We start from the raw sequence: 16,567 nt of genomic DNA, 5'->3' as shown, positions 1-16,567 counted from the left end.
CTGCGAGCCAACGCTGTGAACCGCGATAGTTGCGATAATAGACAACGTCGCCAGGAGCAAAAGCAGGAGTCTGCCGCTGCACAGGAACCTGATGTGGCGGATGCAGCAAAGACATCAGAGTTCGATGAGGACGACCATGGAGCAATTCAGCCGGCGAGCGACCATCGCGGGGCTGAGAGCGATATGAGGACAAAAAGAGCAACAAAGCGTCCTCCCGAGAATGCGACTCTTTCAACTTCAACATCTGCGACTTGAAAGTCCGGACCAATCGTTCAGCGGCACCGTTTGACTGAGGCGAAAACGGCGCGGACGTCAGATGTTGAATACCATTGGCCTTGCAGAACGACTGAAATTCTGCGGACATGAATTGTGGGCCATTGTCGGAAACAATAGTCTGCGGAAGACCTTCAATGCAAAAGATAGCAGACAAGGCTTGGATTGTGGCAGAAGACGTCGTGGAAGACATCCGGACAACAAAAGGAAAATTACTGAAAGCATCGACCACAACCAACCATCGAGCATTCCAGAATGGACCAGCAAAATCGATGTGCAAGCGTTGCCAAGGGGAAGTGGCTTTCGGCCATGCAAAGAATTGCCGCGGCGGTGCGGATTGTTGTTCGGCACACGCCACGCAAGAGGAGCACATATTCGTAATCGCAGCATCGATTCCGAACCAAGTACAGTGCTGTCGAGCAAGTTGTTTCGTTCGCACGATACCCCAATGTCCTTGGTGAAGAAGCTTTAAGACAGAGGACTGTAACGAACGTGGGACCACGACTCGGGATTGATCATTATCGGAACGCAACAACAAAACACCACGTCGTACAAAAAGTCTCTCCTTGTGAGCAAAAAATCTGCGAACCAAAGGATCCTCGATCCGTGACTTTGACAAGGGCCATAGCGTAGCAACAAAACGCAAAACAGTAGCAAGGATAGGGTCAGCAGCTGTGGCTGTAGCTACACGACAAAAATCAATCGGAAACGATGCGACCACGTCATCGGCTTCCGAATCAATGAACATGCAAGCAAGTTCGGAAGAATCGAAGGCTTTATCCTCAGCAACAGGCAAACGGGACAACGCATCAGCGTTGCCGTGCTTAGCAGTGGACCGATACAAAATATCGTAGCGGTACTGCGAGAGAAAAAGAGACCAGCGAATGAATTTCTGCGCTGTACGTGGAGGTACAGGCTTGTTCGGATGAAAAAGCGATGTCAAAGGTTTGTGGTCGGTGATGATTGTAAAGTGACGACCATACAAGAAGTCATGAAACTTGGTAACACCAAACACAAGAGCGAAAGCTTCTTTCTCTATTTGTGAATAATTTCTTTGCGCAGATGAGAGCAATTTGGACGCAAAGGCAATAGGGCGATCATGCGAGCCATCTTTGTGCGCAAGCACAGCACCGATCCCGAAATCCGATGCATCGACCATCAACAAAAGGGGTTTTCGGGGATCGAATGGCGTAAGGCAAGTATTGGAAAGTAACGCCGATTTCCACTGGCGAAAGGCGCGTTCGCATTCCGTCGTCCAGACGAACGGAACACCTTTACGGCGTAAGCGATGAAGCGGAGCTGAAATGGAAGAAGCATTGCGCACAAACCGATGACAATAAGTTACCTTACCCAGCACACTCTGTAGCTGTTTGAAGTTCTGCGGTGACGGCAAGTCCTGAATGGCACGAAGGTGCTCTGGACTCGGATGTATACCTTGGGCGTTTATGACATGGCCCAGGTACGGTAAGTCACGAGCAAAAAACACACATTTGTCCGTCCTCAAGCGAAGACCATTCTGACGCAATACCTGAAATAATGTTCGGAGATTTTGCAAATGTTCTGCTTCTGTCTGTCCTGAGATCACAATATCGTCCAGATAGTTCGCAGCAGTAGGGACCGACGCACAAATAGTTTGTAAATATTGCTGAAATAAAGCAGGGGCGGATGCACACCCGAATGGCAGTCTTTTGAAGCGATACAAGCCAAGATGCGTGTTAACCACTAAGACGCGCTGGGATTCTTCGTCCACAGGTATTTGCAAGTACGCATCTGCTAGGTCCAATTTGGAAAAATATTTTCCCGGGCACAGTTTGTCAAAAAGATCTTCCGGGCGGGGCAAAGGAAAAGAAGCAGTCACAAGCTGTGGATTCACAGTGGCCTTGAAGTCCACACAAAGTCTCAATTTTCCGGAAGGTTGTGGCAAAATTACTAAGGGTGAGGCCCAGAGAGAAGCCTGCACTCGTTCAATGACACCTTGAGATTCTAATTCGGCTAATGTTCGTGCGACCTCATCACGCAATGCGTGGGGAACATTGCGCGCTCTAAAAAATTTCGGTTGCGCGTTGTCTTTCAGTTCCAAATGCGCTTCATAGTTCTTAGCGCAACCAAGGCCCGGTGCAAAAATGTCTGCAAATTCTTCACAAAGACTAGAAACACTGGCGGAAGGCACAGTCTGATTCACTGATAGGACCTGATTGACAATAGACATATTAAACAATTGAAACAAATCTAAGCCAAACAAGTTCACTGCACTAGAGGAACGAAGAACATAAAATGACACAAGTTTTGTCTGTCCCTTGTATGTTGCAATAAGGCTGCACTGTCCTAACACAGGTATGTGCTGTCCTGAGTAACTAGTTAACGTAACATTTGCGGCACGCAATGGCGGGGCGCCCAGTTGTTTGTACGTGTCGTGAGTGAGCAAGGAAACTGCAGCTCCGGTATCGAGCTGGAATGGTATCACTTTTCCTGCAAAGTCTAAGTCCACAAAAAGTTTATTGTCTTGTTGACGACAAGAGCGACTGTCTCGTGCAATTTGAACTGATACAGGTCCAGAAGCACTTGCAACTTTACGGGATTTCCGGCGACGTCGACGCACTTGTTGGGTGGGACGAACACAGTCACTGGTAGCTAAAGTGTCACTGGATGGGTGGGAATGAACTACATGAATGTCCATGGGCGAAGGTCCACGAGCCTGATTGTCCTGGGTTCGATTCCGGCGCGAAGCAAAGGGCCTGGAATTTGTGTGATTGTCTGATCTGAACTTTTTCTGGCAAACACTTTGTACATGTCCTTTCTTGTGACAGTAAAAGCAAATAGCTTGGCGTGACGGGCAATTTTCACGCGAATGTCTAGTCGCACACCGCGGGCAAGATTTCACTGCATTTGCTTGCTTACGCGGCGCACGTGGTTGCAAGCTAGGCGGCCGCAGCGAAGTCGGGCGCGAGGGCCGCTTAGCGTCCCGTGCAGCGGGCCGGGCGGGCCGATTAATGTGACACACTGCTGGCGAAGTTTCAAATGATTCCTGAGCAAAGTCAAGTGTGTCTTGCCTGTCCAATATGTCTATCACTTGTTGCAGGGAGGGATTAACTAGTTTCAAAATCTGTTCCCTTATGCGAACATCAGAAACGTTCTGTGCAATTGCATCACGCACCATAGTATCTGAATATGGGAGGCCACATTCACAGGCAAACGCGCAGTCTCTAGTAAGTCCTTGCAAAGTTGCTACCCACTCCCTGTTAGTCTGACCGGCCGTACGTTTTGTACGAAAAAACGTATACCGTTTTGCAACTACATTTACCGTTTCTTTGAAATAGGCATCTAAAGCCGACAAAATTTCTTCGTAGGACAGAGTTGCTACGTCGCGTCGGGGAAACAATTTCACTATCACACGGTAGGTAGACACACCGACACAAGAAAGCAAAAACGGCTGCCGCTCTTTACCTTGAATTCCATAAGCAGTGAGGTGGAAGTTGAACTGATCGGCCCACTCAGTCCAGCTCTCGTTATGGGCCTCAAAGGGCCTAAATGGCGGTGCGACAGCGGTGTGTGGCTGCGGTAGCGATGAAACGGCTGCCGCCGCATCGGTTTGCAGCGCACGTTGACCCTGGACGAGCTGTCCAAGGGCTTCCAATAACGCCTGCGTCTGCTGATTCTGCAAGCGAAAAAATTCGGACAGTACATCTGGAGATTGCGGCGAAGCCATGACACAAGCAAATTAGAGCAAGTATAACACAAAGACTGCAACGTGGGCGCGGCACCACTCCTCGGCGCCAAAATATTGTTGTGTCGATTCCCTAAGGTCTCGACACAATGAGTGGCTAGGTGCACGCGAAACTAACGCAGACGGGCGTAAATTCTGAAACAGGAGACTGGATGAAAAACTATAAAGAAAAGAAGAGAGATTGTCATCTACTTAACTTTTAATAATGTTCTTCTTGTTGAAATACATCTCTTGCATAGTAGTAAGCAATTAGCAATGATACACATGGCGCCTTGCTAGGTAGTAGCGATGGACTAGCTGAAGGCTATTTAATATGTCTCTCGGCAAATGAGAGGAAGACGTGATACGTGTGGTCGCAAGCTATGTCGTCCGTACAACTGGGGCGAGGTCATGTCCGTGTCTTGTGACCTGCCCTGTGGTGGCGCTACGTTTGCGAATACACAGTGGCGACACGCGGGTCCGACATGTACTACAGGACCGCGGCCGATTTAAGTTACCACCTAGCAAGTGTGGTGTCTAGCGGTGACACCACACTGTACGTTGAAGGAAGCGTAGTATAGTGACCGTACTTTGCTCATTGAGAAGTGGGAAGTACAGAGGACAGAATAGGGATTGCCAGTTTTGCTTGTAAGTAGGCTGTTCAGGTTTTTATGTTGCTAACACCACGTAGCGCTCTGTATGAAAATCACTGGCTGTGCTGTGTGCAGTCTGTGGCTGGTTGGCATTGTTGTAACATTCGCTATTGTTGTGTTGGGCTGTTGGATGTGAACAGCGCGTAGCGTTGCACAGTTGGAGGTGAGCCGCCAGCAGTGGTGGATGTGGGGAGAGAGATGGCAGAATTTTGAGAGCGGACGATCTGGACATGTGTCCGCCAGAAAGAGTAAATTTGAAATACTATATCATGAACTGATATATATATATATATATATATATATATATATATATATATATATACATGTATATTTTGTGACTTTTGAATACTATTTAGGTAAATACATTGTTTGTTCTCTATCAAAATCTTTCATTTGCTAACCATGCCTATCAGTAGTTAGTGCCTTCAGTAGTTTGAATCTTTTATTTAGCTGGCAGTAGTGGCGCTCGCTGTACTGCAGTAGTTCGAGTAACGAAGATTTTTGTGAGATAAGTGATTTGTGAAAGGTGTAGGTTAATGTTAGTCGGGCCCATTCTTTTGTAGGGATTATTGAAAGTCAGATTGCGTTGCGCTAAAAATATTGTGTGTCAGTTTAGTGATGATCAGAATAAGTAAAGAGTGAACTGTCTGAGTACGTTCAGTTTTGCTCAGCTGTTTGAAAATCAAATAACGTAAGGGGTTTGCCAGCACAGTACTTTACTAATTTTTCTAAGTGGATGTTTCATATGGAAGAAAGTTTTGTTTGCAAATCAAATATTACACATACCGCAGTAAAATAAACACTGTCCTTTCCTTTTGTGTTATCCCGCTATGTGTTTGTGTACCCTTGTGTATTTGTGTTCTTCCTGTCTCTGTGTACTGTTTCATAGAATTTTTTTCTAATAGTAAGCTACATTCACGATGATGAGATATACTGTTATCCTCAAATATAATTTGCGTTAATACTATGTTATTTACTTGGTAAAGATGTTTAGACATTATTTATTCTGTTCTGCTTTAATGATCATGTGTGAAATTAATGTTTCGAAATCTATTCTCATAATTTTATTTATTTACTTATGTCATAATACCTGTAACACTGATGTATATGTTTATTTGTATTCGTTTGTAAAGCCTGTATTACTACAAATGTTATCTGTACTATTATGTTCTTTAATGCTGTATTTTGTAGCTTTGTAACTGTATTCTTATGTTGTAAATTTATAATTGTATAGACACCAGTTCTTCAAATTAAGTTTCATTTCACTGCACACGTTTCTGTTGGTCATAGTATATACACAATATGTGAGAAGTTGGGAATGTTAATGTTTGCACATGTCTTAATAACTCAGCAAGGGACTGGTTAACAGCATTGCAGGTTCTAAGGACAATTCCAAAAAGTTTGTGAGTGCACAAGTGGTGGTTTATGGACTTGCTATATTGTCCACGTAAATACATTCTTTGTTCTCTATCGAAATCTTTCATTTGCTAACTATGCCAATCAGTAGTTAGTGACTTCAGTAGTTAGAATCTTTTATTTAGCTGGCAGTAATGGCTGTGCCTGGAGGAAAGGAAAAGATGCTTTCTTACTGGCTACCTAGCATGGCTTAGTATGGAGTAGAAAAATGCTAAAGTACTGGGTATTGACTGGAAGAACTAAATATGTCTGTTGTCTTAGAATGATTACCTAAGGGCCGTGACTTAAGAAGAAGCAGAAACTATAACAATGGGCCGTTCCTAAAAGCTCTCTGACTGGCCAGGGAGCGTGCCTTAAGATCCTTAAAAATTATCTGATTGGTCTATTTTCTAGGAAAATGGCATAGGAGAGAGGAAGAGGCGTTTATTGTGACAAAGATATGGTATATGTGTGTATACGGTATGTACATGCGCACCGAAAAATGTTCCAGGCAGCACAACACTATTCGCTGACATTTCGTCTCTAACTGCGGGAGACATCTTGGGATTTAAGACAGCAGCTGTCTCCCGTGGTCGCAGACGAAACATCATGGAGCTGTTTTATATATCTACCATGGTCTCTCAGCTCAGAAGTTTCAACTGAAGGAAGAAAAGAAGGAAGGAGAGAAGGAGGGCGGGAATGAAGGAAGGAAGAGGTCATTAGAGCCAGTTTAACTAAAGTAAACATCGAGCGTGATAGCCTCTATCCTATAGTCATTCTGTGTTCAAAGTTAATTATCTCAGTGGATTTCCCCATTTTCTGCCCGTATCACCTTCAGATTTACTGTCTGTTGGATCCTACTCTGCTTGTATTCTTTACTTACCGTCATAACGTTACCAGACAGCACTCGTCTCGCAGTTGTTAGTGATCATAACGTTTTGGTTTCTATCGGCTATGTTATATTGTGAGCCACTGCTTAATTTCTTTGTTCATAAACATAAATTAAGAATCCATTGTTTCTTTTCAATAATTGTGCTTTCATATTACGATTGCCATCTGTTTCCAAGTCTACAAATTACATTTTTGTTGGTTTACTTTTAGCGGGCAGCAGCCATTAAAACGGCTGATAGGACAAGAGCGTCACAACATAATTTAGTGCCCAACATGGGACCGATAAGAGTAACCATTACAGCTTGGAACACCTAATGAGTCTTATAACACCGAACAATTACCCAATCAAATGATGGGTGACTGTTTATTCTCCTGTGATAAAATGTTTGTTCTTAAATATAAATTAATAATCCGTTATTTCGTTTCAATAACTGCGCTTTAAAAATTACCATTGCAGTATGTTTCTAACTCTACAAATTAGATTTTTGTTCGTTTATTTTCAGCAGTCAGCAGTCATGAAAACAGCTGTTGGGGCAGGAGTGTCACATCATAATCTAGTGGCCAACATTGGACTGATAAGAGTAACCGTTACAGCTTGCAACACGTAAGGAGTCTTATAACACGAAAGAATATGGCCCGTGAAATGGTGTGTGACTGATTATTTTCCTGTGATAATTTGTTGTGAATACCATTCTTTTTCAACAGAATCAAGAGGGTACTAATCTTGAGCATTAATGCAAATAAATAGTTTTTCCTAATATAAAAGTTTATTTTGTGGCAGATGAAATCTTTCCGTTCTAGCAGTGTCTGTGATCAGCCAAAGGTCCAGATGCAGCCGTCGCGTGAAATTTTCTAGCGTTAATCTGCCGTCTGCAGATTAAACAGCATGTTGAATATTGTGTATGAAGCATTCATCGCCTGCAACAACAGAAAGTTCATTAGTCAATAGTGAAACATGTAAGTTATACTTCAGATTGTAAGCTTGGAAGCACATCAACAACAGTAAAAACAAAAATTCCAATAGGTTAATGTCACAAAGAAAAATTACTAGATTACGACTTTCAACATCATTTGTTTTGCACACAGCTGGAATATCTTTGCTGAAGACGGCCTCGCAGTATGGCTAATTTTTACAGCGGAATGGAGTGGTTTTCATATCCAGTATCGATATGCTTCCATCTGAACACACGGTTTACTTACTATCGAAACAGCACTGGATGGTCATACATAGAGCCTTTTCCAGTGAAGTTAACTCCGTTTATCGGGACGGACCTAAACTAAATTACCCACTGGGATGTTTAGAGATCTAAAATCAAAGTCTTACTAATTTCACTGTATCTGTTACATAATATAATTTTGACATTTTGAAATATTACACTACATTGTATGAAACTTAGTTACCAGTGCCATGATGATTTTAGTCAAATACTTCGTTACACCTACAACAATACTCTGCTGAACACTGTGAAATACATGGCAAAGGGTGCTTCCCAAAGTACAACATATTTCAGTTTCCATTCACCTCTGGAGCACAGGAATAATGATTGCGCAAGTGCTCCTGTGCCGTCCATAATAAATCAAATCCACTTTCCGCTGTCCATACTGCAGTGACACAGTACACGGCTGTAGCATATTGCTAGGTTCTTCATTCCATTTCGGTGTTAGGAACTTTATACGCAGGCTTTCGAAAGATGATAGTCTCTCTCCTATCGTATTAATTATGAGCATATTCACGACGCCCTCTCACTTGTCAGACAAACCCTAAGAGATTCCTGCTGCTTTTCTGTGTATAAGCTAAATATGCCCTGTTAGTCATACTTCGCTCGAGTCCCAGACATTTCAGAAATATTCTCTAGGACGCAGGAGAAGTTTGCAAGCAATCTGCTTTGTAAACTGAATGAATTTTCCTAGTATTCCTCCAAAGAATTAGAGTCTGATGCTTTATCTACAACTGAACTTGCATGACCATTCCCCTTGATATCTCCCCGTTTTGTTAGGTATAGGTAATTGTAAGAATTGACTGCTTCCAATTATGTCCTACAGTCATCAGACACTACATGTGCACATTTTGTAAAATGCTGAATTTTTCTTTTCTGAACACTGCACCGAGTTACCAGCTTCTGCACCACTTTTAAATCTTATCAAGATCTGACTCTGTATTCGCAGAACTTCCTCTAGTTAGAACATCATTATAAGTAACTGCGGCGACATCAAAAACTTTGAGCTCACTATTAATATTGTTTGTAAGGTCGTTACCCTGTAGGAATAATACAACTACAAAAGTATTGTGTCTGTCTGTTTGCACACGCTGATCTCCAAAACTACTAGATGAATTTTCATGGCGTTTTCATAGATAAACTGCACGTGGCTTGTGGAAACATACAGGCTTTATTTTTATCAAAATCAAAACATGGAAATACAGATATTGCAATTTAAAATTTTGTCTAATATCGCCTGCATAGCATAGTAGTTCAGATGTTTAATCATCACAGCATAGTAAACCAAAGAACTAATAGATGGCACACTGTTAGTCTTTTGGTATGCCAAACAATGAGTAGATGGTGCTGTTAGTTTTTTTTAACTCAGTGACATATGTATTTTCAGAAGCTTACGTCGGTGACAGATTAAACATTGTAATCTTATCTTTACCAATACAGACTAACACTTAATTTATTTGGCTAGGATGTATGGATTTAATGATTTCATTTTGTGTATTACAAGCTTAACGACACTGCATTGCTTCTTTCGACAGGTTTTATTTATATTCTCCGTTAGGAAAAACGAATTTATTAAATTTGCATTGTGATTTGTGTGCCTACTCATTTCATTCTGATTTCGTTTTGTTCATGAATAAAAATGTCCAGAGAGGGGTCGAGCCTTTCTGGATACACCAGAATGGCTAAAAGCCTTATGGGGACTATGTGGTCTGAAGAATCCAATGAAGATCACGAAGCGAGGCCAACTGCAGCTCCAGAACGTCAGACTTTAACGCGCTCTCTAGAAACTCCTTGTGGTGTGACGTAACTCCGAAAGAGAGCTTCGTGCATCATCTCGCTCCTCAGAACCCTTCACTCACAAAGGCGTTAAGTTACTCCTCTCAAACATAACACCATAGAAGCGGTAGTTTTGATAGAAAGTGGCAAAAGCAAGTGAGCTTTCGTACACCAAATGCCGTGAATTCATAATAATATATCATTTCGCTTTGAACGTATACAGTTCCCGATGAACTCATGTTATGTCATGATCGTAAACAAAGCACAAAGCCAAATACTGTGTGTTACGGCCATGGATCTTAGTGTCAGTTGGTTTCCACAGAGTCAGCTTTACTTCGATATCACCCATGTTAATGAAGCAAACAAGCTCTTCGTACATGACCCCAATCACACTATTTCAAAAGTTGTATTCAAAGAAACTTTATAAGCCAAATTTAAATTCCACATGTATGAAGCCTCAGGCACAGCTATAAATAAATACTGGAGCAATGCCTTGTTTCTCAGCTAGTACACAATACGATCGGCTACATTCATTCACAGAAATAATTTTTAATCGTGGTTTCGAAGATATACTGACCTCCTTAAAAATCTATAAATCACAGCTGAGAGTTATTTCATGAGTAGTATATAAACCTTTGCTAAAGCTACACTAAACAGTTGAAAACATGAGCCGGAGGAGCTCCACAAGAATCGAGCCTGACTATGGGTTCATTTGGGTAAACACCGTGCAGCTTTCTCGTAGCCTTTCAATATCTTACTTATAAATCTTGTTTTGCTTGCAGGTACGTTGCATCTACCGTTTAGAGCGTGCCGCACAGAAAAAGGCAGTTGCTGCACGTTTCAACCTCGACTGGAGTTATCGAAGTACGTATTTAGATTTAACTGTTGTTTTGTTTAAAGCTTCGGCATTAACTCACGAGTTAAGATGGTAGTGACACACGGAGCACTCTAATATGTTTATCGTGGTCATTTTCTATGCACGGTACAGACAATAGAACTAATACAGATGAAATATGTTTGTAATCTACAAGAGCCTTAGCCACTTAAAATTGGAGAGGATTCTGAAGATATATTTGCCTCGGCTGCGATTGAAAGGGAGGGGGGGGGGGGTGAGGGAGGAAATTATAACACGTTTACCTTATACGTCCACGTAATTTCACGACACTAAATTTAATCACTACTCAAGGAAATCTCACTTTATTTTTTAAATGCAAAAATTATTGTGAAAAAATTTAGACTATAGAGACGTCGCTGTCTATTTTGGCTTCCGGACGTTAATTATCGCACATTTACTCAGAAAACAGAGCAATAGACTGAAACATCTCCCATTATTTAGATACGCTCCAGAATCTTAAGACCATGTACTAATTTTGTTTGTTGTGTTCGTGTCTCATAACTGTAATATCAGATGGGTATAATATAAGGGGTGATCAAAAAGTTCGAAGGCCCTAAAGTCGAGAATCGGTATGCCAATCGGGAGAAATTGTCAGGAACACTGTGGCACTTTTCCCACCGACGCACCACGTTGCAGATACCGGCTTGGTAAAGTAACGTGTCCTGCTGCTTTAAGAAGTCCGTAACTGTGTGCTGCACATCCTCGTCCTAGAGGAGTCGTAGACTCTGCAAGGCGTTTTCTAGGAGACCAAAGGCGTGATAATCACTTGGGGAGAGATCCGCATTATAGCGAGTGGCTGAGTGTTACCCAATTGAGGTGACGTAATTTCTGTTCAAAAATGGCAGGCGGTAGTGTTATAAGCTATGAAGTGCAGAGTTGCAAATTTTGTCACCTCTAGAAGTCCCATGTCTTAGTGAACTGTTCATCTTCTGTCGCAGTATTAGTGTATTATTGTGTGCGCTTTCGTGCAGGAATATACAGTGTGTAACAGGTATACCTTCACATATTTTTGTATATGATACCTTGATATGTACACACATCAGTTTGTTCGCCATTTTACCTCTGCATCGAGCAGTCTTCCCACAGCCATGTCACAAACTTTAAGATCTGATGTTTTCTGCGTGGTCATATTGCCTGTCAGTGTAGACTAATAGGTGCGCGTCAACACCTCCACACTTAAACATTTACCCTGCTCTCCAGGGGAAAATAAACATCAATGGCCTGCTCTTTCCACATGTGGCTGGAGGTACTCACCAGCCCAAAAACATGTGAGTTGAAATGGCCACAATGATTTGTATGAAAATGACATAAATACTGATTTAATATTGTTCAGTACACCATTCTCAACCACGAATAAAAATATCTACAATCACACCCGTTATATCCTGTATACCTTCCTTCGGGTCCAAGCAACATGCAGCTGCAATCTGGGGGGGGGGGTTAGTTTAGGGGGGGAGGGGGCTGTTTAGGCACTCCCGCGGAACGCCTCGGACCTCCTCCGAATCTTGCCATGGGCTGAAAAGAACGTGGAAATGAGCACTTAAGATTACATCTGTTGGAAGCAGGTACCTGCAGGAATGAGTTCCTGGACAGCTCGACGAGTTTTCCGACCCTCACGCTGAGCGGGCACGCCGCCTGCAGCATGAAGATGCGTAGCGATCTGCAGAACGACTCGTCTGCCTGTGGCCAGTCACAGCTGAACGCAGAGAACTGCAGGCGGTCCGCCTGCAACAGCACGCCCATACGGTACGGCGTGATAAGTGGAATCAGAAGGCTTCCCCTTCACTTTATGGCATCTGAATGTTCATATTAATGCTAAGACAAAAAAAAAAAAAAGAAAACCGGATGTACGATCACGGATTTATCGAAACAGGGCCGAAATTAGTAGATGTTACGTGCATGTAGAGACAAACAAATGATTACAATTTCAGGAACACTGGTTGAGATATTCAAGAGAAACAGCTTCACAAATTGAGCAAGTCAGTCAAGTGTCGGTTCCATCTTTGCCCTCGTGCAAGCATTTGTTCGTGTCGGTATTGACTGATAACAGTTGTTGCATGTCCTCCTCAAGGGGTTGTTGTTGTTGTTGTGGTCTTCAGTCCTGAGACTGGTTTCATGCAGCTCTCCATGCTAATCTCTCCTGTGCAAGCTCCTTCATCTCCTAGTACCTACTGCAACCTACATCCTTCTGAATCTGCTTAGTGTATTCATCTCTTGGTCTCCCTCTACGATTTTTACCTTCCACGCCGCCCTCCAATGCTAAATTTGTGATCCCTTGACGCCTTAGGACATGTCCTACCAAACGATACCTTCTTCTAGTCAAGTTGGGCCACAAACTTCTCTTCTCCCCAATCCTATTCAATACCTCCTCATTAGTTACGTGATCTACCCACCTAATCTTCAACATTCTTCTGTAGCACCACATTTCGAAAGCTTCTATTCTCTTCTTGCCCAAACTATTTATTGTCCATGTTTCACTTCCATACATGGCTACACTCCATACAAATACTTTCAGAAACGAATTCCTGACACTTAAATCTATACTCGATGTTAACAACTTTCTCTTCTTCAAAACCGCTTTCCCAGCCATTGCCAGTGTACATTTTATATCCTCTCTACTTCGACCATCATCAGTTATTTTACTCCCCAAATAGCAAAACTCCTTTACTACTTTAAGTGTCTCATTTCCTAATCTAATTCCCTCAGCTTCACCCGACTTAATTCGACTACATTCCATTATCCTCGTTTTACTTTTGTTGATGTTCAACTTATATCCTCCTTTCAAGACACTGTCCATTCCATTCAACTGCTCTTCCAAGTCCTTTGCCGTCTCTGACAGAATTACACTGTCATCGGCGAACCTCAAAGTTTTTATTTCTTCTCCGTGGATTTTAATACCTACTACGAACTTTTCTTTTGTTTCCTTTATTGCCTGCTCAATATACAGATTGAATAACATCGGGGATAGGCTGCAACCCTGTCTCACTCCCTTCCCTACCACTGCTTCCCTTTGGTGCCCCTCGACTCTTATAACTGCCATCTGGTTTCTGTACAAATTGTAAATAGCCTTTCGCTCCCTGTATTTTATCCCTGCCACCTTTAGAAATTGAAAGTGAGTATTCCAGTCAACATTGTCAAAAGCTTTCTCTATGTCTACAAATGCTAGAAACGTAGGTTTGCCTTTCCTTAATCTTTCTTCTAAGATAAGTCGTAAGGTCAGTATTGCCTCACGTGTTCCAACATTTCTATAGAATCCAAACTGATCTTCCCCGAGGTCGGCTTCTACCAGTTTTTCCATTCGTCTGTAAATAATTCGCGTTAGTATGTTGCAGCTGTGGCTTATTAAACTGATAGTTCGGTAATTTTCACATCTGTCAACACCTGCTTTCTTTGGGATTGGAATTATTATATTCTTCTTGAAGTCTGAGGGTATTTCGCCTGTCTCGTACATCTTGCTCACCAGATGGTAGCGTTTTGGCAGGACTGGCTCTCCCAAGGCCGTCAGTAGTTCTAATGGAATGTTGTCTACTCCCTTGGCCTTGTTTCGTCTCAGGTCTTTCAGTGCTCTGTCAAATTCTTGATGCAGTATCGTATCTCGCATTTCATCTTCATCTACATCCTCTTCCATTTCCATAATATTGTCCTCAAGTTCATCGCCCTTGTATAGACCCTCTATATATTCCTTCCACCTTTCTGCTTTCCCTTCTTTGCTTAGAATTGGGTAACCATCTGAGCTCTTGATATTCATAAAAGTGTCTCTCTTTTCTCCAAAGGTCTCTTTAATTTTCCTGTAGGCAGTATCTATCTTACCCCTAGTGAGATAAACCTCTACATCCTTACATTTGTCCTTTAGCCATCCCTGCTTAGCCATTTTGCACTTCCTGTCGATCTCATTTTTGAGACGTTTGTATTCCTTTTTGCCTGCTTCATTTACTGCATTTTTATATTTTCTCCTTTCATCAATTAAGTTCAATTTTTCTTCTGTTAACCAAGGATTTCTACTAGCCCTCGTCTTTTTACCTACTTGATCCTCTGCTGCCTTCACTACTTCATCCCTCAGAGCTACCCATTCGTCTTCTACTGTATTTCTTTCCCCAATTCCTGTCAATTGTTCCCTTATACTGCCCCTGAAACTCTGTACAACCTCTGGTTTAGTCAATTTATCCAGGTCCCCTCTCCTTAAATTCCAACATTTTTGCAATTTCTTCAGTTTTAATCTACAGTTCTAACCAATAGATTGTGGTCAGAGTCCACATCTGCCCCTGGAAATGTCCTACAATTTAAAACCTGGTTCCAGAATCTCTGTCTTAACATTATATAATCTATTTGATACCTTTTAGTATCTCCTGGATTCTTCCATGTACACAACCTTCTTTTATGAATCTTGAACCAAGTGTTAGCTATGATTAAGTTATGCTCTGTGCAAAATTCTACCAGACGGCTTCCTCTTTGGTTTCTTAGCCCCAATCCATATTCACCTACTATGTTTCCTTCTCTCCATTTTCCTACTGTCGAATTCCAGTCACCCATGACTATTAAATTTTCGCCTCCCTTCACTACCTGAATAATTTCTTTTATCTCATCATACATTTCTTCAATTTCTTCGTCATCTGCAGAGCTAGTTGGCATATAAACTTGTACTACTGTAGTAGGCATGGGCTTCGTGTCTATCTTGGCCACTATAATACGTTCACTGTGCTGTTTGTAGTAGCAGGTAGGGTACAGTGCCAAATTCTGTCCAATTGGCGCGTTTGGTCGTCATAATCCCAAGACGATTAGAGGGCCCTGTCCATAATGCTCCAACCGTTCTCAAATGCGGAGAGATCTGGCAACTTTGCTGGTCAAGGTACAGTTTGGCAAACACGAAGACAAGCAGTAGAAACTCTCGCAGTGTTTACATGTGCACTATCTTGCTGAAATGTAAGCCAGACATGGATTGCCATGTAGGGCAACGAAACGGAGCATAGAATATAGTCGAAGTACTGCTGTGCTGTAAGGATGCCGTGGATGACAGCCGAAGGGGTCCAGCTATGAAAAGAAATGTGATACCAGACAAACAGCCCTGCTCGTCCGTACGTATAGTGAGCGACTGTCAGCCTGGTATCCCAGTGCTGTCCAGGGCGTCTCCAGACCATTCCTCGGCCTGCAACTGCTTTGACTGAGGTAGAATTGTCTTCAGTGACGAGTCCCGCTCCTAAATGAGTCCCTCTTCGAATATAGACCAGACGATCAGCGAAGACTTGCTGGAGCACGCCCCTGACAATGGTGGGATACCAACCTGACTATCGCCCAACAGTGGTGGCCTCGGATGCCACTTCTCTTCATAGTATCACCCTTTAGGTTGGTATCCTCGTTAACCTTGTAGCACAGCAGTATGTCGAGGATATTCTACGCTCCATTTTGATGCCCTTCATGGAAATCCATCCTGGGCTTACATTTCCGCAACGTAATGCCCGCCTGCACACGCTACGAATTTCTGCTGCTTGTCTCTGTGCTTATCAAACCCTACCACGACCAGAAAGATCACCGGATCTATCCCTTATTGAGAACTTTTGAAGCATTACGGGCAGGGCCCTCCAACCAGCTCGGTATTTTGGCGATATAACGTGCCAATTGCCCAGAATTTGGCACGATATCTCTCAGGAGCATCCAACAACTGTACCAATCAATGCCAAGGGCCAGAGTTGTTCAACTTTCTCTACTTGTGAAGCTGTTTCTCAGATTGTGAAACTGTTTCTCTTGCATAAATCAACCAATTATTCTG

General features: G+C 42.6%; 1 protein-coding gene across 1 annotated transcript in view; it reads right to left on the bottom strand.

The window, feature by feature from the left end:
• Positions 1-7,697: 7,697 nt before the first annotated feature.
• LOC126195364 (uncharacterized) overlaps positions 7,698-16,567 on the bottom strand; it is a 75,262-nt gene continuing 66,392 nt past the window's right edge. Inside the window, exons 7-8 of the mRNA XM_049933941.1 lie at positions 12,373-12,528; positions 7,698-7,833 (exon numbers count right to left, since the gene is read on the bottom strand). Of these exons, the coding sequence (XP_049789898.1) occupies positions 7,774-7,833; positions 12,373-12,528 (216 nt within the window). The 3' untranslated portion in view covers positions 7,698-7,773. The remainder of the gene's footprint in view (positions 7,834-12,372; positions 12,529-16,567) is intronic.

This window comes from Schistocerca nitens, chromosome 7, assembly GCF_023898315.1.
Source record: "Schistocerca nitens isolate TAMUIC-IGC-003100 chromosome 7, iqSchNite1.1, whole genome shotgun sequence".
Taxonomy (NCBI): domain Eukaryota; kingdom Metazoa; phylum Arthropoda; class Insecta; order Orthoptera; family Acrididae; genus Schistocerca; species Schistocerca nitens.
The sequence above is the reverse complement of the archived record's forward strand: the minus strand, read 5'-3'. Positions and strand labels throughout refer to the sequence as shown.